Source organism: Heloderma suspectum, chromosome 3, assembly GCF_057233095.1.
Source record: "Heloderma suspectum isolate Gila_16-S chromosome 3, 16-S_ref, whole genome shotgun sequence".
Classification (NCBI taxonomy): Eukaryota; Metazoa; Chordata; class Lepidosauria; order Squamata; family Helodermatidae; genus Heloderma; species Heloderma suspectum.
Window position 1 is genome coordinate 106,717,898 of NC_139460.1, and position 21,581 is coordinate 106,739,478.

At 41.1% G+C, this 21,581-nt stretch overlaps 1 protein-coding gene across 1 annotated transcript in view; it reads right to left on the reverse strand.

The window, feature by feature from the left end:
- The window catches only part of CNKSR2 (connector enhancer of kinase suppressor of Ras 2), a 203,610-nt gene that overhangs the window by 52,522 nt on the left and 129,507 nt on the right, over window positions 1–21,581 (reverse strand). Inside the window, exons 11-16 of the mRNA XM_084841747.1 lie at window positions 15,969–16,180; window positions 11,510–11,599; window positions 8,036–8,250; window positions 3,844–3,892; window positions 3,124–3,296; window positions 617–690 (exon numbers count right to left, since the gene is read on the reverse strand). Coding sequence (XP_084697873.1) covers window positions 617–690; window positions 3,124–3,296; window positions 3,844–3,892; window positions 8,036–8,250; window positions 11,510–11,599; window positions 15,969–16,180 — 813 coding nt within the window. The remainder of the gene's footprint in view (window positions 1–616; window positions 691–3,123; window positions 3,297–3,843; window positions 3,893–8,035; window positions 8,251–11,509; window positions 11,600–15,968; window positions 16,181–21,581) is intronic.

A 21,581-nucleotide genomic window follows, 5' to 3' on the forward strand; every position in this document is an offset into this window, starting at 1 on the left:
TCATTAGGGCAATTGTGTCTGGTAGGCAAATGTGTCATAAAAGTTTCTGAATGTAATACTATCTGGTCAAATTTTACTTAACAGGAATGACCCTATGAGTTTTTATACCAGAGTGCCCTCTGATATTACTTTTAGTTTTAAAACCCGGCAATTGAACAGAAAAAAACAGATGTGTTTAATTTCTGACAAGCTGCTAAACTTGTAATCATGAAGTTATTCACAGTAATGGGAAATTTAATAGGCCCTTTCCCTCTCAACCAAATACAAAAATAATTGCTGTCAAGAACGGAAGCTTCAGATATAGTTCTAGGCCCCAGGGTACTATATTGTACAAGCATCTATTAATCTAAACAGGCACTGAGTTCAACATAAAAGTTGGAATCCTTTGGCAACATAAAGGCTGCCTGGATGCCAATATGAAAATCTTATTTATTCTACCATACCTCATATACTTTATATTTTTCTTAATTGAGGACCAAGGTCATTTAGCAAAATTGGACTTGAATATATCACAAATTAACAATTAAGATGTCTTATCATAATACAATCAGTTAAAAGAACCTTTGTTTCAACCTTTGCAGTTCATCTATTTCTAAATATTACTTCCAATACTTACTACTTCTTGCGACATTCACTAGCTCTATCAATTTTAAATTCTGGTAGGCTGATGAATCCCTCCGCTTTTTCATCCTATGAAGATGAATAGAGTATTGTGAGTAAAGGAGGTGAGAAAATAAAGAGACAACACAACTGTATGGATTGAAAATTGGGCCACAATTATTCAAACTAATCTGCAAAACGGGACACCTGGGCAGCTACTCCACTATGCCAGTGCTAGCCAGGCAACATAACTGGGCAAAACATTCTTTGCCTGCTGGATGTCGATTACAGAATCGGCACTCCTCAGGATTTCCCTATTTGGGGAAAGGGCAGACATCCCCTGTCACATCCCCCCAGGCTGCGTAACACTGGGTGTCAAAGGGGAGATGGCCTCACAGGTAATCCTTATCCCCCCCCCACTAGGGCCACAAAACCCTCAGCGGGAGGCCTCAAGCATCATGCCGGGAGGAGGGACCCCACACAGGCAAATATCAACCTGTAAGCCCCTCCTCTGGCCAGTGGCACCACCAAGCTCAGCCAATGCTCAGGCCTGCTCTTGCGTCTCCTCATTCCACCTCCCACACCCGTACAGATCCCCCTGAGGTCAGGCAAGCCAAATGTGGGTTAGGGCATAAGACCAAGAACAGGAAGAGAAGCCAAGCAAAAAGTGAGCAAATATAAATATAGTTACTATAATTTTTCAAAGGATAACAATTCCTGCATTTGTAACCACATTAAACTTCAACAAATATCAATGGAAGCACCTTGCTAGAAAGGTTGTTTCAAGGACAACTCGTAATCAACCATGTCTCTTTTGGGATCACTCACAGAGCTTGGGCAGTACATGATAAGTAAGTCACTTTTAAAGAAGCAATCTGTAATCAGGATATTATGGTGCATATTGTTAAAAGCACAGTGCAATATGTGCCCAAAACCAATAGAAGCCTGCAGCCAAATGAACTGGCGGGTTACTTTAAAACATTATGTGAAATGCACCACCATCCTGCCACAGCCACCCCTCTCCACTTTGGCCCTTAGGGGTGCCAAGTATTCATTCATTTTTTTTTCAAGTATCAATGTTGCAATAACAACAGAAGTGACACCTGTCAGAATTCTCCCTTTAGGGTCGAGACTCTAAATCTAGCAATCCTATACCCCTTTGTCTCCTGCACCTTGCGTGTTCTCGTCCTTTCTTCCAAGAGTGCACAGCCCCATCTGTTTGTACAGCCTATGTGCACTTTTGCCCTGAACATGCTTTTCCTCCTTTCTTCAACTATATATCTCAAAAGTCCATAGTCTCCACAGGACCTTGCTTTTAGGCCACTCCAACTTTATATTACTTCCTTTAGCGACCCTGTCAACTTGACCAATCTCCTGGTGCTCTTCTCTCTCTCCCTTCTTCAACGCAAATGCCAAGAAATTTCTTCAGAGCCCTCTCTCTGATTAAGCCCTTTCTTTCCTCAGTTCCCTGCCTCCTCTGTTCTTTACCTCAACTTCCATTTTTTTACCTGCACTTCCATCAGATTCCTCTTTCTCAGTCCATTGCCTGCTCTGCACCCTTCCTTCACCCTCTAAGCTTCCTGTCCTTAGATTTCCCATTTCTTGGGGCCTCAGCTTCGCCCTGTGTGAGCTTTTAACTCTAGCCAAACTAACAATTTTCTATTCTCTCACAGAAGTTGGACTACAAACTCTTTAGTTTCTTGAACAAATGAACATGCTAAACCATCACACCTGCTCAGCCAATCAGTATAATAGATCGAGCCAATACAATACAGATATGGAACCCTGGGTAGGAATAGGATTCATATTATCTTGTATGAGAAGGAAATTGTTGGTGCGTGCAATGGGATATCAGTGCATGGAGCATTACATTCGCATAAAGAAAATGGGAAATTCCTATGAGCGCATGGCTTTTGAATCATGACCACAGCATCTGTTAATACCACCCAACAGAATTGTTCTGGCTTGTGTGTTTCAGTATAACCAGACTACCTTCCTCCTGAACAAGAGGAAGACATAAGAAGTTGCTCATATTCTGTGTGACTCAGGTGAACTAGTTTAATACATATATAGGAGAGAGCTGTGCAGACTGCCAGCTTCATTTATAGTTTCTGCTGTAGTAGTTTCCACTGCCAAAGAGAAAAGCTGATGTTCATTTTAAATATCTGTTTGTCTTTCTAGCTCAAAACCCCCCAAGCAAAACAAACAAACAAAAACCACACACATTTAAAAACAAAAGCAAATTTTGTCAGTTGTGTGTTGTTCTCTTCCATACATAAGACACCAGTTTGCTAGGGAACAAGACTAGGAAGATGCTATGCACTCATGTCCTGCTTGTTGACTTCCCATTGGAGCATCTGCTTGGCCACTGTGTGAAGAGAATGCTGGACTAGATAGGCCTTTGGCCTGATCCACAATAGCCTGTCTTATGTTCTTATGATCACACCTTTGGGCTGTGGTCATAGTATTCAGGTCCAATCACAACCATCTGCAAGAAGAGCAATAAGCATGTCAGATTTTTACCTCCTCATTGATGTACCAGTACAGAGAAGTTTCCTTCAGGACAAACCAGTATTTTTTCCATTTTTGTGAGAAATAACTCTTGGCATCTTTCTTTTTCCAGAGCCAGCCCTCACAGTCTCCACGACCAAGATCTTTACAAGAAATCCGCCTTTTACTCTTACTTGGTGCAAGACCTGAGAATAAACAATTGTTTCAAAGAAGACACACGTTAACCATATAATGGTTCCATCCTGACCTGGAATCTATTGTTCTGACCCAGATTTCTGTCATGCTGGAATTCCAGTCCAGCTGTACTGATTAGTAGCTATGACTGAGTCATAGTTTACTGCAGTGATTGCGAAGTTTAATAAAGGCCTGGTTAAGGTCATACAATGATTACAGAAGATATCCTGACTTGGTGCCCTCCAGATATTTTGGACTTCAACTCCCACCAGCCCCAGCCAGCATGGCCAATGGTCAGGAATGCTGGAAGATGTTTTCCAAAGCATCTGGAGGGCACCAGATTGTGGAAAGCTGGATTAGACCATATAGACCATGAAGGAAACAAGAGAAAATACTACGTTTAAAGTATTAGAGAACATGCAAAAAGAAAACTATAAAGTTTCTGTTTGTTTTAGAATTGCAATCTTTAAACTGTATGGAGACAAAATGTTTACACAGCTTAAAATTATTTTTAATTCTCTACCAAACCTGCAAGAAGCCATTTTAAATAATATTTACCTTTGTTCTTCTTTTTAGACTTGTGCTGTAGAGAGGACTGCTGAAATGTCTAGAAAAACACACAAAAACCACTTGGTTAATGTATGCCAATGTCATCATACTAAATCATATAGTAATGATGTCAAGAACCACAGAGACTTAGCACTATCAACTGGACGTACACATGAATGGGAACAACACAAGAGCATGAGGTGAGGATGTTGTGTTCATTGTCTACTGGTGTCATCAATGTTCATAATTACCTGGCTGGTAATATGAACATTTTTTGCAATATATAAGAATTTGTACAAAACACACACACAAGGACAGTAGCCTAGCTGGCAAAAAAAACCCTTTGCTAGGCTTGTTTATTGTAACATCAGAGATAACTGGGAAGTACTGAAGTGAAGCAAAGATCCCACAGGCTATTAAAAAGACCTACAGTATTTCTGTTGTATTAACACTATAAGCTTATTTTCCTCTGAGTCTATAGAAAACAACAACATTCTACATAAGATCACTAACATACTCCAAGTTAAAAAAAAAAAGTGTGGGAATGAAGGTGCAAGATTTGGATGCAGAGTCATAACAGCAGACAAGAGGCTAGAGAAACCTAGAGGTGAACGATTGTTCTTGCTAGACTTCAGAATGCTGGCAGAACACTGTTTTTGACTTTCCTGGATGTCTAACACAAAATGGAAAATCGTGCCCCCTGCAACTCATAGAGATTCATAGCAATTCATAGAGATTGCTAAGGTAATGCAAGGACACAGGTCATCAAGGTGCCAAAGGGTGTGATAGGGTGGACAGAGAAGGAAGGCTGGATAAGCACCTAGAATGGGAAGGCAAGGCAAACCATTCAGTAGCCTCTATTAGTCTTGCTGGTTAAAGAAGGCTCATTGATATGTCTCCTTCTTGAAGGCACCTAAAATGTGGGAGCTTGGATCAGGCTCATAGTATTGTGATTAGTTTAGGTGACAGAGTAGTTCCATAAACTCTTTCCTGATCCATAAACTGCATCGCCATAATCTCATAATGAACTATGAGAAAGGCTGCTGAAATTATCATGGTATGCCTTTACATTACCAATATTCCCCAAGTATTGATGCTGATACAGCTCAATTTTTTTAGGGCATTAAATCAATAGAGGCTGCAGGTGCAGTGGTTATAAACTCAAACACACACACACGTGTGTGTGTGTGCGTGCATCTAGAACCATGTAGTCGGGGTTCATATTGCTCTTGACAATGCCGGGATCCAGCTCTGTCTCCCTCCCTAGCCACAAATGGTTGTCCTGCCCACTTCCCTTCCAAAGTAGGCCAAATGTTTCAGATTGGGTGAATATATGAGTATTAATCTCCTGTTCTCTCTTTGGACTGCCTCAGATGACAGTTTCCTAGAATTACAACATATCAATAATGCTATTCTCCTAAACAAATGTAAGATTACCAAGCTCTAGCCCAAAGTCCTAAGGTAGATATAGCTGCCAAAAATTAGATGTCTCTAAACAGGGTCTGTTTAAATATATTTGAGGCTGCCTTCTTGACACAGTAGGTTATCAACTTGGTTTTCCCCCTAGCTATCTGAATGGAAGGTGTTTGGGAAACCCCATTCCCACCTCTAAGTCCTCTGGGTAGTTTAATGGCACTATCAGGGAATGTTATTTGGGGAACCTAAAGATACAGTCGGCCTGGTAAGATAACTGACACAGAAACTCAAGACCCTGACTGACATTGTGACAGACATTTTGCAGTATTTTTCTATTTGAATGTATCTCCATAGCAACTGGTGGCTTTAGGAAAAGAGCCCATGACAAGCAAAAGGATTGCATTTAAAATTATGTGCGTGTGAGAGAGTGTGAGTGTGTGTGTAGAGATAGCCAGGATATTTGGATGGTATCACAATCAGGACTTCAAGAAAATGGAAAAGATGCCAAGCAACATATGCTGCAATGGGATGATAACAAGCTTTAAGAACTTAAACACCTACTTAAAATCTGCTTTACTGTATTTTGGAGAGTTCTGCAATTATTGGTTTTGTTCAAGATGATAAATCATTATATCATAAGCAAAAGGATTGTGCTGCTCAATATTAAAAGAAGAAATCTTTTGACCTTTCAGTGTTCACTGTTCTAATGGGTGCTTTCACTTCATAGACTGATGAGCACTAATGCTTCATCAACAAGTTAATGAGGCATTTCTGGACCAATTATGAAAAGGTATGTAGTAATTTCCCATGTGCCCACTGCTACATACATACTGCAACTTCCAAATCTCATTAGTCCTCTCAGTTGATTCTATGTAAAAATGCACTCTAAGATAATGATTGTCTCCATGTACTTTCTCCTCTTCCCCCTTCTGTTTGGAAAGCAGCAACAAAAGTCAAACAGTGCCATCCTAATCATGTTACTCATAAGAAAGTTCAAATGATTTCAGTGGAACTTGCTCCCTAATAAACTTGTGTAGTGTTGCAGCCTTAGCATCTTTTTGAGCTGTACTGTGGCCAACGTTCACTTTCCCATTTTCTTTTTGAAACATATAAATATGAAAGGAAATAAAGGATTCAATGAAATATTAGCAAATTGCCAGAAATCTAAAATAAAAATGCTGGAAAAGTGTGACAGCAGAATTGCAGGTAACATGGAAAGTGACAGAATTATGGTGTGCTTCATGCCATTAAAATCTTTAATTAATTAATTAATTAACTTATTTGCATTATTTATAGGCCACCTGATAACAAAATCTTTTTTGTGTGGCTCATTTAAACTGTAACGTTGAGTCCATCACATTTTAAGGAAGAATGTGAAATAGCCACTTCTGTTGAGACTAGAATTATTTCTTTAAAAATTACTTTGGCTTACCTAACTCCACAGCAAAACATTCAGCAGTGAGTATGGAAGGGTTAGAATGTAAAATTATTTATATTAAAGATACTACTAATATAAATTATTGTTTATAAGGTTGTTGTTTTTTACTGCAGAAAATGCACCAAGATCCGTAAGAGACAGCATCAAATGCATAAACAAACTTGAAATACAGGTCTAAAAAGGATGCAATTGATAGAGATATGCAAAATGATTTATATTTCTTTGCTTTACATATTCAGGCAAACAACCTTCATAAAGAGAAATGCAATTGTTTGTTCATTTATCCTGGGTGACTCTGATGGCAGATTATAGTCTCATTCTCTGTTACACAAAAATGTGACAGTAAAGTTATTCTATAAGAAAGGTGAAATTCCCCACAACTGTATATGAATCAATGCATCACTAGAATAAAAGAAAATAATATTTACAGGTCCTAGGGGTTCCATTATTAACATGTACTATGCACTGTATTATTATAACACTTTATTAAAACCTCAGTCACCCAGGCACTAGTATCAAAGGAAGTAATAAAATGAGTCTGCTAGAATAAAAGCAGGTAATTGCTTTCTAATTGGGCTCAGTGGAGAATCATCTGCTTTGATAACACTTCAAGGCCAGAGAAACTGAGACCCAGCCAGAAACACAAGCTCCTACAAATGTTGGCTTTATTAATTACTGTTTGCTCAGTCTGTTAAAAAAAAAAAAAAAGTAAAATAACTGGATTATATCACTACAGAAAGTGACACCATCCCCTCACTTTGAAGAATATTAATGGTCTAGTGTTCTTTTTAAAGTAGTTGTCCAATTTCGTTAACATGTCATTTTCAATTCAAAATAAAATCCGGGATTACATCATTTAGCAGCAGTTACTGCAATCAATGGGATTTATATGGACATAATTGGTTGCAAGATTCAAACTGTTCTACTAACTTTATGGGAGCCACTGCGTAAGACTACTCTAATCAATACCATCTTCTTTCCATATAAATCACCATACTTTTTTCAATTTGTACATTTTGAATTCCATTTTAAAGTTGAGTTTGCAAACAAAAATGTGTATCCAACAGCTGATCCCTAGCTTATCTTCATCATCATTGTCACTGTCATTGTCATCAGTACTACAGAAGGGCAATGCAGCATATATAGACTTGTCAGACATCTTTTCTTTATACATTACAAACTAATAATACACTTAAATAATAATTAATGTTATTTCCAACAGTATACTGGTATCTGTAAGAGAAGTAGGATCAAACTGAAAAGGTTTAAAAACAACATATGTGTCAATCAGTCAGCATACAATAAACAGCATCAGCATATAATGAGGCAGTTTGTCATTTTACTTACATGATACAAGGATGTTTCAGGGCCAGGTGTGCTCATGCTGTCTTGCCTTAATGAGTCCATTTGTAAACTGGGTAGCAGAGAGTAATGGCTAGGACTGTTGCTCTTATCTCCCTTCTTTTTGGATTTTTTGCCTGTGTCCTTTTTGCTGTTTCTTTGAAACATATAATCTTCTTGAGCTATTTTCTCATTGCTCATATATCGAAGTAATGAATTTTCTAGATAAAAATCAGAAAGGTTGTATTACAAAACCAGTTCAATGCAAACCATACTGAAATCAGTAGCACAACACTCATTGCACTGTCTTCAAACCTGCACCTTGTTAAGGAATTGTGTCTGGAATGAAGTTCAAAAGAATACTGATAGCCGCCTGAAATCTGATTTCTTAATTCTTTCAAGATTTTATCACAAATTACTCTTCAGGTAGAACCCTATTGTGCCAGAGCGCTCACAGGATCCACGGCTTGCACAATGGAGCTTTGGCGCTTCTAAACATTGTTTAGTTGTTCCCACTTCTGGGTTATCGTTGTGTGCAAACCAGCCCACTAAATACTTGAGTCAAATAAGCAGTACAGAACTGTAAAGATTTCCAACCTTACATTTTCCTTTGGGTACCTAGAATTCCAAGATATCATAAATGTCTCCCACCATTTCTTCAATTAACAACTTCTGTCCCTCACATGTCTTCAATACTGCTGCTAGTTTTAACATAATCATTACAGATCAAACTTCTATTCCTCTGTTGATAGGATTCAAGCCAGGGCTCTTCCTGTATATAGCTATTAACATCTGACTTAGGGATGGCGGAGAATTTCTCCCCGAAACTTTGGGGGGCCGAGCGCCAACGTGTTCGGCCCCCCGAACAAGTTTTGGGGAGAAATTCTCCGCCCCCCCGCGACGGGACTTACCTTTGGCGAATGTCCCTCCCGGCGGCGGGTCCGGCCGATGGTTCGTCGGGTCTTCGTCCGGGGCGGGAGCGGCAGCCGGTCTTTTGACCGGCTGCCGCCGCTGCCATTCCAATAAAAGAAAAAAAAAAACGCCCCCATGATAGGCTACGTGACGATTTACGTAGCCTATCACGGCTGACTTTGCAGATCTAGCCATGATAGGCTACGTTTTCCTAGTGGATTCCAAGTGGGCCATAGGTCCACGTGGAACTACCAGGGGCAAGCCCTCCAATAAACTCAGTGACTGGGCAGGTTGGTAAAGAAGAACACACTCTCTCAGGTATTTTGATTCAAAACCTTAATAACTTTACATTCCCAAATATGAAAAAGTCTCCATTAATCACAACACAGTACCAACAATGATTAGCAGCTGTAGGAAACTTTTTCCGTATGCAAGTGTAACCCGGTGGTATATTTTTCTTTAAGAATTCTGAATGGGAATATTCTTGCACATGCTCAGGAAAGGACTGAGATAAGGAGTGGCCACCATTTTAGGCAGTTACCAAAATGCACTGTGGAAGAAGCTTGCTTTCTCATCTCTGTTAAGACCCTGAACCCTTGAAATACAGCTATTTAACAAGTTGTTCCTGTGTTGCTGGATCCTGATCCATTTTGAGAAGATTGCTGCAGAGCTGGAGTGTACTGAGTAGAGACTGTTTTCTTTCTTCAGCCAGCAGAAAAATCAAGCTTCAGAAAGAAGTTTTATTTATATTTTTGTTGTGGACTTAAGCTGAAAGACAGAACTTTGGGAGGGCTGTGCTCTGTGTTATTGTTTTGGTGATGTGAATTCTTATGCATGTAAAGTTATTACATGTGCATTGTTATTGCTTTTAATTAAGAAATTAAAATGATATATGTTAATTGTCCCTGTACAAGGCCTTTGCTGTGAGTCCCTTTAGAGACCCTAAAGAAAAGTGTTACACGAGGCAGAGTACAGAATCATAGGTAGAGGACCTTATCCCCTCGCCCTTGATTTCCTAACTTCAAGAGGTGTTGATACTTATGCATCCCAAACATTACCACCCTCCCACAAGAGGGTCAGCAGACTCAAGGGAATCCCAGAAGTGTATATATTTTTTTAAAAAGAAACAAAGAAGGCCCCCAAAAGACCACAAATAGGGCAATACAGACTGCACATGTGTACGTTTGCATGCTGAAGAGAGGGGGGAAGAAGCACGCATGAGAGGCTTCTTCCCTTCAAACTTCATGGTACCTGCCATCCAACTCATTTACCTGAGTGCCAGCTCCAGTAACTGTGGCAGATCTTCTACCCCACAAATAGCAGTGCATCATTCTGACCCATATCAGTGCATCACATGGGAATATAGTTTCCCCAAGGGCTACTACAGATGTCAGAAGTTCTTGGGAAAATTATATTTTGTAGGTATGGCTGTTCCTGGTGCACTGCTATGTAGCATGCTGTGTGCTGGAGGGAACAGGGACTTTCCTCTGCCACCAAGTTAAGTGGGTGTGGGAAGAGGCTTGAATTCTGCTCCAACTCAACTTAAATTTTGAGAGAAGAACTGTGAGGTTGTAAAGTTCATCTTGTATTTGAAGTGAGCAGTACAAGCCTCCACAATTCGTATTCATTAGCTAGGAAATACACATTTTTGTGGTATTACCAATACTTGTTTACAATGTATTGCCCTGATTTCAAGGCCCACACATGGTCTGATATGTACAGTGAGTGCTTCCATGTGCAAAGTGGAAATTCCTTTGAAGATTTGAGTCAGATGATTTGAATATATAGAATAATGGACACACTGATATGCTGCATCTATTAAAATGAATGGGGCAGGCTTTGCAGATGAGGAATCCACATGTCAATATATAAGGACCTAAGATTCTAGGAGCAGGCACATTCTCTGATTATACAGATTTTAACAGAATCCCTCCCCCCCATTCAGAACCAAACAATACTACCTTTAAGGCAAACTCGACTTCAGAATTCTCTGGATCTCAGTTAAGTTGCAAGGTTGAAAGCAGAATTCTTTGGGAGAACAGCATTTAATGCTGTGGCTAATAGCATAAGGTGTGATCTTAAGGATAAAATATTAACACCATCAGGAAGAAAGAACCCTACATGGAGAGGCTATGCATACCCCTAAAGAATGTATAATGTCAGGATGAATTCTAGAGCAACTTATGAAGTCTCACTACAGTATTTTATTGACAGAAATAACAGAGAGAGCAACGTTTTAAAGTGCACTTTTCAAATATGTGAAACAAAAGAAGAGTTTGAACTGATTTTCAATTCCTTGCTGCTGCTCTCTGGGCATCAAATTGCAACAGTATTATACGTAGTCATATACAATTGGGAAGAAGTGGGCAATTAGTCCTTCACTTCCAATTTTGGATATTGGTAAAGAATAATCAACAAGTATCCTTGAATATTAACCACATAATCTGTTTTTCCATTCCATGTTTTATGCATACGTGGAATAATGAATGAAAATGTGCATGTAATGATTTCTATAAAGATATATTAAAACACAATCGCACTGTATGATTTGTGCCTGCTGTCACTTACCTCTCCTACTGTCTCTTTTTGTCTTGCTGGGATCTTCATAATCTCCTACCCAGTTATATTCTACTGGCATAGATATGGGTCTTAGCTTGCCTGCAGCAAAATAGATCACATAGTTTGACTTCAAAATACTTGTAAAAAGGTTACAGGATTAGACTGACATGCCTACATGTTCTTCATCTGAAGTTACATGTGAAAACAGTTTATCCTACGTGCTTTTCTGTGACAAAGTTGTTATCCAAGGGATGTTTTTTTATTCCACCTCCCCCTGCTGAATGCATACAAGTAAAAACTAGTCTGGTTTGCGTGTCACAGTAAGCCACTGTGGGTTAATTTACCCATGGGATGCCATGGTGTGCACTAATCACCATTTTGAATACACAAGCTGCGGCAGGCATGCGCCATGGTTTGTGGTGTCATGCAAACCTGGGCGGCATGGGTTGTGCATGGGTTAAACAACCCTTGAACAATCCATGACATGACAAACAACAGTGTGTGCCTGCTGTGGCTTGCATATGCAAAATGGTGGCGGGCATGCACCGTAGCGCCCTGCAGGTAAATTAACCCACAGTTGCGTACAGTGATGTCTGAACTGACCCAATGTATGATCTATAGCAATCATTCTAAAAAAATCTTGTTAGCCTGATCTAATCAGTTTAACTCTTGGGAGTAATTTTAGAATAACTTACATTGGTGACACATTTTTCATGTGATGTTGTCATATGTATACATCCATTGAAATTACTATGTAAGCTATCCCATGGATGCAAAAGATTTTGCCTAACTAGCCTAAGGGCACAATCCTATGCATGCTTAGACAGAGAAAAGGCCTACATGCATAGGGTTGTGCCCTAAGCGTATCATGTGACAAGACTTTAGACAGTGCATTTACTATCTTGACCAACAAATTAAATACATAATGAATTCTTAAAGGAGCAATGTTATTGTGGAATAGCAACAGATTAAAGAAGAAAGGTCGAGAGTTGGTCACCAGCAATGGCCTGGTTCACACACAACAAGAAGCCAATGTGGACAAATTTCCCTGTGGGGCTTCTTGTTGTGGTGGCCACTGCCATTTTGCATATTCTAGCTGTGGGGGAGGCGCACCATAACTTGTCATTACATGTGAACCTCGCAAAGGTGGGTTGTGGGGTGGTTGACAAGTCACCTGCAACCCTAAAACAGCCCATGGGTTCTGGGTGACTTCTCAATCACTCCAACAACCCACCCTTGCTGGGTTCACACATAATGACAGGCTATGGTGCACCCTCACTCTGGCTCAAATATTCAAAATGGGGGCCACTGCCATGACAAGAAGCCCCATAGGGAAATTCACCCATGGAGGCTTCTCGTTATGTGCAAACCAGGTCATAATCTGTGATCCCTGCCTGTTGACTGTGGGACTGTGCAAGTAGACTTGTAACCTGGCAAGGATTGCATATAAATACTAATAGTATTAACCTGTGTATCCATGTGGGACCTATAACACAAGTGTCATGATTTAAGCAGTTGTAGGAGTATAGTATCTACATCAGTTCATAGAACTGGTGGTTCCATACCATCTCTCCAAGTTACAAGCCTACTGACATTCGTGCAGGTTATCATGCAGGAGCCAGAAAGAGTCTGCATCACAACATGATGCATTTCCTGTGAAATCCCAGGTTACTTGATAATCACATCTGTCCATATTACAATGTATCTACCCAAAAGTACTTTTATGCTTGGTCTTCCATCACAGAAGTATTAGCCCCACTAAAAGTTATATTCCATGTGCTCAAAGCATCTATAACAGAAAATGTGTTTTTGACCAAAGCCAAGAATAGAAACAAAGGGCAACACATTAAAGTGTAAGCATAAAAGCTAATTATGCTTTTAAAAAAATTGAGTCCCATTTTCCTGCTGGAAAGGTGGGGTACAAATAAAATAAATTTAAATTTTATTTTTATGTATTTTTTTACAACCATACTGAAGACACTTCAATACTTTGCCCATTTCTGTTCAACTACATTTCCAATATTGTAAAAATTAAGCATTTGGCTTTTTAAAAATCCAGTGGAATAAATCTTATTCACCTATTGTAGAATGTTATAAGATTTGGGAAATCATAAGAATTGCTGTTTTTAAAGTCCTAATTGCTAAATTATCCATCATAAAACAATCTATATTGTTTTTTGACATATATCTGTGATCACCATGGAGGTAAGCACATACCTCTTAATTTAATGCAGTGATTTTGCCTCCTCTAAGAGGCAAACATTGTTAATAAATACATTGTTAACAAATATAAATTAAAAGAGACTAAAGCTAATTTATATAACAGGAAACAAATTGAGAAAATAAGGGCTGAACATTCAAGGTGGGAATGTAAGGCAGGAAAGCAGCGTAGATCTAAAATATAACAACAAACTGACATGGCTGAGATGGGAGACTAGAATCCTTTTTAGGTGATGAAAATATGACCACAGGGCATGGGTTGGATCCGGGCTTAGCAATACTTAGGGTAGTCTCATTGAAAGTAATGGAATTTAAATTAGTCATGACTAGGGATGTCAGAGAAATCCACAGTGGAAGCGTTTGGATTTTCATGAAACAGACCCACAGATTCCGCAGCGGACCAGCTTGCCCTTTGTCGGGCAAATTCCACGGACTTGAAGACTGGTTTTCTAACTTTCACAAATTTTGCTCATATTTCGGTGAAGAAAAATACTAAAAAAACAACCTGGCCAAAAATGTGCATTTTCCCACAGGCTAAAGCATGAAAATGTTCATTTGGGGGGAATTTGCGTATTTTTGCATGTGTTAATGTGTGCAAATTCATAAACAAAAAAAATCAAATTCCGTCGATGGATGGACAACAGAACGAAAAGCATCTGACAATCCACGAAACAGATTTTACCCAACCATACATCCCTGATTTCAATGGGTCTACTTTACGTATTACTAAGTTTGGATACAAGCCATCATCATCATCATCATTATCATCGTCATCATCTACATTTATATACCACCCCATAGCCGAAGCTCTCTTTACAAAAGTTAAAACATTAAAATACAGTATAAAAAGTTTTAAAACCATTTACGTAAAAGCATATGGATGATATATACAGGCAACATATGTCTAAAAACAACTTCGAACTAAAACCATTAAAAAAAAAATCCAACAATAACACAACACAGCTTAAAACAAGACGGCTTAAAAACAGCTTACAAAAGTCAGCAAAAGGAACAAGAGTTCTAAAAAGGGAAAGCCTACTGGAATAATAGAGTTTTTAATGCCAGCTTTAAAAACGTCAAAGAGGTCAACAGGTGCATTTCAACTGGCAGGTCATTCCACAACTGAGGGGCAGCAAAGGAAAAGGTCCTCTTGCATGTGGCTGCCAATCTCATATTAGGCAGCCATAGCAGATAAACCTCAGAGGACCTTAAGTGGAGGAATGGGATGTAGGTGAGAAGGCGTTCCCTAAGGTACCTTGGACCTAGACCATGTAAGGCCATAAAGATAAGAACCAGCACTTTAAAGCCCTAAACAGCTTAGGACCTGGCTAATTAAGAAACTGCCTGTCTCCATATGAGGCAATACCTGCCTGGTTATTAAGATCTGTAGTGAAAGCCCTCTTAAGGGCACCATTACCTGCAGAGCATCATTTCATTTGTCAGGCACACACAAAAGGGCATTTTCTTGTGTCGCTCCCAAGCTGTGGAATGTGTTCATTCAAGAACTACTACTGGACCCCATTCTCTTGGCTTTAAAAAGGGTGTGAAGAAGACCCATCTTCTTAATTTAGCCTTTAAAAGTATAAAGTTGTTTTAATGTTTCACTGTTTTAATGTTCTTATTCTTTATTGTTTTACAGTTTTATTGTTTTAAATTGCCTGGATGGCTTTTTAGCAAATAAGATGGTATATAAATGGGACAGTTAGAAATGATGACAATGATGATGACGATGATGACAACTTGCCGCTGCTGCCACCACAGCAAAATTTTACAGATCATTACCATAAACATACAGGCCAAGAATTGAGAGTGACGGGTGTAGTTTCATGTGTTTCTGTGTTTTGGTGCTGTCTTACCCTGTTTACATTTTTATGTGATAATTGTTTCCAAAGGAATTCAAATATCCATCAAGTTTCATTTAATGGAATTTAATGCAATTTCCTCCCTAGCTCTCTGCCAATACAAAGCAGTCAAGAAGAGGGTATTTAAAACATCAGAATTTGTAATGTAGTTAACAATGGAGAGTCCCAGGCCAGTTCCGCAGGGTTTGAATAAGCTTATCTTCCTAAAGCCAGGACTGGAGTTAATAAAGTACATAATATATTGAAGCAGAGCAGTAATTTGAGAAGAAAGAAGTGGTAAGTGAACTTTCATGGGCACAGACACATTTTTTATATTTTGGAACAGAAATACATAAGCTGAAACAAATCAGGAAGGTCTGCATTCTCTTTATAAATGAGTAACATACCATAGGTTGGTGTGCTCTCTCTCCTTCCAGAGCCACTTGTTCTTCCTTTTTCATATTCATAACAGTACAAAACAGCATCTTCTTCTACCACATTAAAGCGTTTTCGATATTCTTGGTCAAGAAATGAATTTGGAGATTCAGATCCCTTATGTACTGGCTTTCCCACTAGGTGTCTTCCAATATCATCACATGGTAGATTCCCCTTCTCATCCCTTAGAAGAAAAATATTCAGATGCATAAAGGAGAATAATTAATTCTCCTTTTTACACATCCTGGACTAGAATACTATGCAATTATTGCACATATCCCCACTAATTCACATCAAACTTTGAACATAGTAAATCTCAGGAAAGGTACAGAATAATAATCCCTGAATCAGACTACCATTTTGTTCTCATTTCAGCTCTTAACTAATGTTTTCTGTTTCCAAGAATTGCTTCCTCATGTACTCCTGTGACAAGAATGTATTTGGTTAGGAGATGAATTTAAAACTTTAAAGACCCATTAAAAGCCAGCAACTTTGCTTAGGCATATACAACGTCTGAAAGGCTTTTGCACTTCAGGTCCCTTGGAGCAAGAATTATGTAATATTACATAATTTACCCTGACACTTCAGCATCAAGTGGGGTTCTTTCCTCACTTTAACTAATAAAGAATATCCTGAAGGCACCTGATGAGAAGATAATCAGAACTTCCGGGTCTAGTATTTGGATGGGTAAGCTACAAGGAAGCCCATTCACCGTGTTCTGACTTCCTTGGAGGAATGGCAGGATACAAATGAACAAATCCTGTGGTAGTTGGAAACTAGAACAAGGCAATCCCTTCTGGGTGGTGTTGCTAGGAAGCACCATTCTCATACACTTTATACTTAAGTTTTGTTTTCTGGTCTCCCATTATTTCCGATATGCTTATAAATCTGGGAGCATGTAAAGGAAGGACTGTGTGATTGTTAAATGATACGAATAGGTTGAAAACTGCAGGTATAATAATATCAAACTTGCCTTCTTTCTATACAGATTGATCAAGACACTTGCTTGACTTAATCCAGCTGTCTAGCCCAGAATCCAGTGGTCAAATACAGGCTTTGCAACTGAAACATGGACCAGTAGCATTACTTTAAAAGAGGCCAGAACAACTCTGGCTGCTTTATCCACATTTAAGAACACAAGAAGAGCCATGCTGGATCAGAACAAGGGTCCATCTAGTTCAGCATTCTGTTCACACAGTGGCCAACCAGCTGTCATCTGGGAATGTTCAAGCAGGGCATGACCACAACATACCCTCCCACCTATGTTCCCCAGAAACTGGTGTACAAAGGCTCACTGCCTCTGGTACTGGAGGTAGCACATAGCCATCAAGACTAGTAGCCATTGATAGCCGTTTCCTCCAGGAATTTGTCTAACCCCCTTTTAAAACCATCCAAATTGGTGGCCATCACTATATCTTGAGGTAGTGAATTCCATGGTTTAACTATGTGCTGTGTGAAGAAGTACTTCCTTTTATCTGTCCTGAGTCTCCCACCAATCAGTTTCACAGGATGACCCCGGGTTCTAGTATTTTATTTATTTATTATTTATTTACAATATTTATATACCACTCCACATCAGAAGATTTCGGTGCGATGAACAACATTATAAAAGAATAAAACAACAGGTTAAAAGAGTTAAAACAGTACCAAAAAAAAAAAAAAGGCCAAACCACAAGAAGGTGGAATTAAACAACCACGGCTGGTCATGCAAGGAAGGCCTCTTGAAATAACATCTTCAGGAGGCTCCGGAAGGAACACAATGTTGGCACCTGCCTGACCAATAAAGGCAGGGAATTCCCCAGGAAGAGGGCCCCCACACTGAAGGCTCCTTTCCTGGTGGACTCCAACCGGGCCATGGGTCCATGTGGAACCACCAGGAACATACTCTCTGATGACCTCAGTGACCGGGCAGGTTGGTAAGGAAGAAGGCGCTCTCTCAGGTATCCTGGTCCCAAGTTCTTTAGAGCTTTGTACACCAGTACTAATACCATAACCCTGGCCCAGTAGCAAATAGGCGGCCAGTGCAGTTCCCTCAGCAAAGGAGTTACATGCTGAAAAGGGGCAGTTCCTGAAAACAGCTGAGCTGCTGCATTCTGCACTAGCTCCAGCTTCCAGACCAGCCTCAAGGGCAGCCCCACATAGAGTGTTGCAGTAGTCCAGTCTCGAGGTTACTAGTGCCTGTACCACTGTGGCCAAGCTATCCCTGTCCAGGAGAAGCTGTAGCAGGCTAACCAGTCAAAGCTGGTAAAAGGCACTCCAAGCTGCAGTAGCCACTTGGGCCTCCAGCAACAATGATGGATCTAGGAGTACCCCCAGACTATGAACCTGATCTTTCAGAGTGAGTGCAACCCCATCCAGAACAGGCAATGCGCTTATCTCCCGGACTTGGGAACCAGTCACCCACAGGGCTCCCGTCTTGCTATAATTCAGCTTCAGTTTATTGGCCCTCATCCATCCCATTACTGAGTTTAGATACTGATCCAGGACTTGCATAGCCTCTCCTGATTCAGATATCATAGAGAGACAGAGCTGCATGTCATCAGCATACTGATGGCATTTAGCTCCAAATGCCCTAATGACCACTCCCGGCGGCTTCATATAGACGTTGAACAGCATTGGGAACAAGATGATGCCCTGCGGCTCCCCATAGCTCAATTGCCAAGGGGTCAAGGAATAGTCACCCGATGTTACTGCGAAATCCGCCCCATAGGTAGGACCGGAACCACTGTAGCACAGTGCCTCCAATACCCATCCCACGGAGTCGATCCAGGAGGATACCATGGTCGATGTTATCAAAAGCCGATGAGAGATCGAGCAGATTAAACGGGGTGCACTCCCCCTGTCCCTCTCTCGATAAAAGTCATCCATTAGGGTGACCAAGGCTGATTCAGTCCCGTAACCAGGATGAAACCCAGACTGAAATGGGTCTAGATAATCAGTATCCTCCAAGAGTGCCTGCAGTTGGTCTGCCACGACCCTCTTAGGTACCTTCCCTAGAAAAGGGGTATTTGCGACTGGGCAGTAGTTGTCTAATACCGTTGGGTCCAGAGTGGGCTTCTTCAGGAGTGGCCACACTACTGCCTCCTTAAGGACAGCAGGGACCACCCCTTCCCATAGGGAAGCACTTTTCACTCCCTGGACCCACCCAGTCATACCCTCTCGGCTAACTTTTATTAGCCAGAAGGGACAGGGATCAAGAGGGCACGTGGTCGGTCGCATTATTGCAAGCATCTTGTCCACATCGTCAGGCTGTAACAACTGGAACTGATCCCACAAAATCGGGCAGGTGGTGGCATCAGACACCTCGACTGGTACTGCACTAACAGCAGCATCAAGGTCACTGCGGAGGCAAGCGATTTTGTCCTCAAAGTACAATGCAAAAAGGTCACCGCGGGTCCTCGACGGGGCCAGGGCCCCATTTATTGGGGAAGATGTTAACAACCACCAGACCACCTGGGAGAGCTCCACTGGAAGGCTACTTGAGGATGCAATGGAGGCAGCAAAATAAACCTTCTTTGCTGCCTGCACTGCCACGCAGCAGGCACAATTATGCACTCCAGAGCGTGCTCGGTTGTCTTCGCTTTGAATTTTGTGCCATTTGTGCTCTAGCTGATGTCCAGCCTGTTTCATTGACCACAGCTCCCCAGTATACCAGGGAGCAGAACAGGCTCCACAGTGCCGGAGAGGGCACTCAGGTGCAATCAAGTTGATGGCCCTCCGCATCTCACTGTTTCATAGTAAGGCTGGGGTACCTGGAAGGAGCCTCCTCGAAGATCGTTGTACAATTGGGCGTACCCTGGTAACAGTGCATTGTGCCGGCTAATCCTTCTACCACCTGACTGAACTGCAGCTCGGCGGTGTGGCAGTGGCTACATTTTGGCGGACCAGAGTTTGGTCTGGACACAACACAACACAGTGAGGCTAGGGCCTTGGCTGGATCACCAGCTCTCTCCGCTGGAAAATCCCCAAGAGCATTCAGAAATCCATTGGATTCCATCAGTCTCCTGGGGCAGACCATCCGAATAGGACCCCCACAGGAGGAGAGTAACACTGTAAGTTCAAATCTCACCAGGAAATGGTCTAACCATGACAATGGGGTTACTTGGAGCCCCCCAATCTTCAGACTACCCATCTCACAAGTTGGAGCAAAAACCAAATCAAGGGTGTGCCCTGCTTCATGTGTTGGGCTGATGACATACTGAGACAGCCCCATGGTTGGCATGGAGGCCATGAAGTCCTGAGCTGGAACTCCGGAGGCAGCCTCAGCATGGAAGTTGAAGTCACCCAGAACCAGCATCCTGGGTTCTTCCAACACCACACTTGCGACTGCCTCCGCCAGCTCAGTCAGGGAGGATGCTGGGCAGCGGGGTGGGCGGTATACCAGCAGCATCCCCAATCTGTCTCTATGGCCCAACACCAGGTGTAACGCCCCAAGGCCCACTCCAAGGTGGAGTGGTTTCCTGGTGATAGAGCTGGAAGTTCTATGAACCACGGCAACTCCCCTCCCCATCCACATTCTCCACACCATGCATAATTTTGTACACCTCCATCATGTCTCCCTTACCCTCTTTTTTTCCAGGCTAAACAATCCCAGCTGTTGTAACCTTCTCTCACAGGGGAGGTGCTCCAGCCCCTTGATCATTTTAGTTGCCCTTTTCTGCACTTTTTCCAGCTCTACAATATCTTTTTTTAGGTGTGGTGAGCAGAACTGGACCCAGTATTCCAAGTGTGACTGCACCATAGATTTGTATAAGGGCAGTATGATATTGGCAGTTTTATCCTCTATTCCTTTTCTAATTATGCCTAGCATGGAGATTGCCTTTTCTTACAGCGGCTGCACACTGGGTTGACATCTTCATTGAGCTGTCCACCACAACCCCAAGATCTCTTTCCTGGTCGGTCACCACTAGCTCAAATCCCTTCAGGCTATACTTGAAGTTGGGATTTTTTGCCCCAACATGCATCACTTTACACTTGCTTACATTGAACTGCATTTGCTATTTAGACGCCCATTCTCCCAGTTTGGAGAGAACCTTTTGGAGCTCTTTGCAATCCTTTTTTTGTTTTAACCACCATAAATAATTTGGTGTCATCTGCAAACTTGGCCACTTCACTGCTCACTCCTAATTCCAGAACATTTATGAACAGGTTGAAAAGCATTGGTCTGATATCTGTGTCACCCCACTATTTACTTCCATCCACTTGGAGAAGTTACCATTTATTCCTATTCTCTGCTTTCTGTTCTTTAACCTGTTGAAGGTTAAAGGTTCTGTTCTTTAACCAGTTACTGATCCATAAGAGGACCTGTCCTCTTATTCCATGACTGCTAAGTTTGCTCAGGAGTCTTTGGTGAGGGACTTTGTCAAAAGCCTGTTGGAAGTCCAAGTACACAATGTCTAATGGATCACCCCTGTCTACATGTTTATTGACATTCTCAAAGAACAACAAATTTGTCATGTAAGTCTTAAAACATTTTTCTGATGACAGCCCATTCTTTCCATTTCAGTTCTGTACAGCTACACTGAAACCTAGTAAGTAGAAAAGGAAAACAAAAGTAAAAGTAGACCACATGCATTTCGAAAACA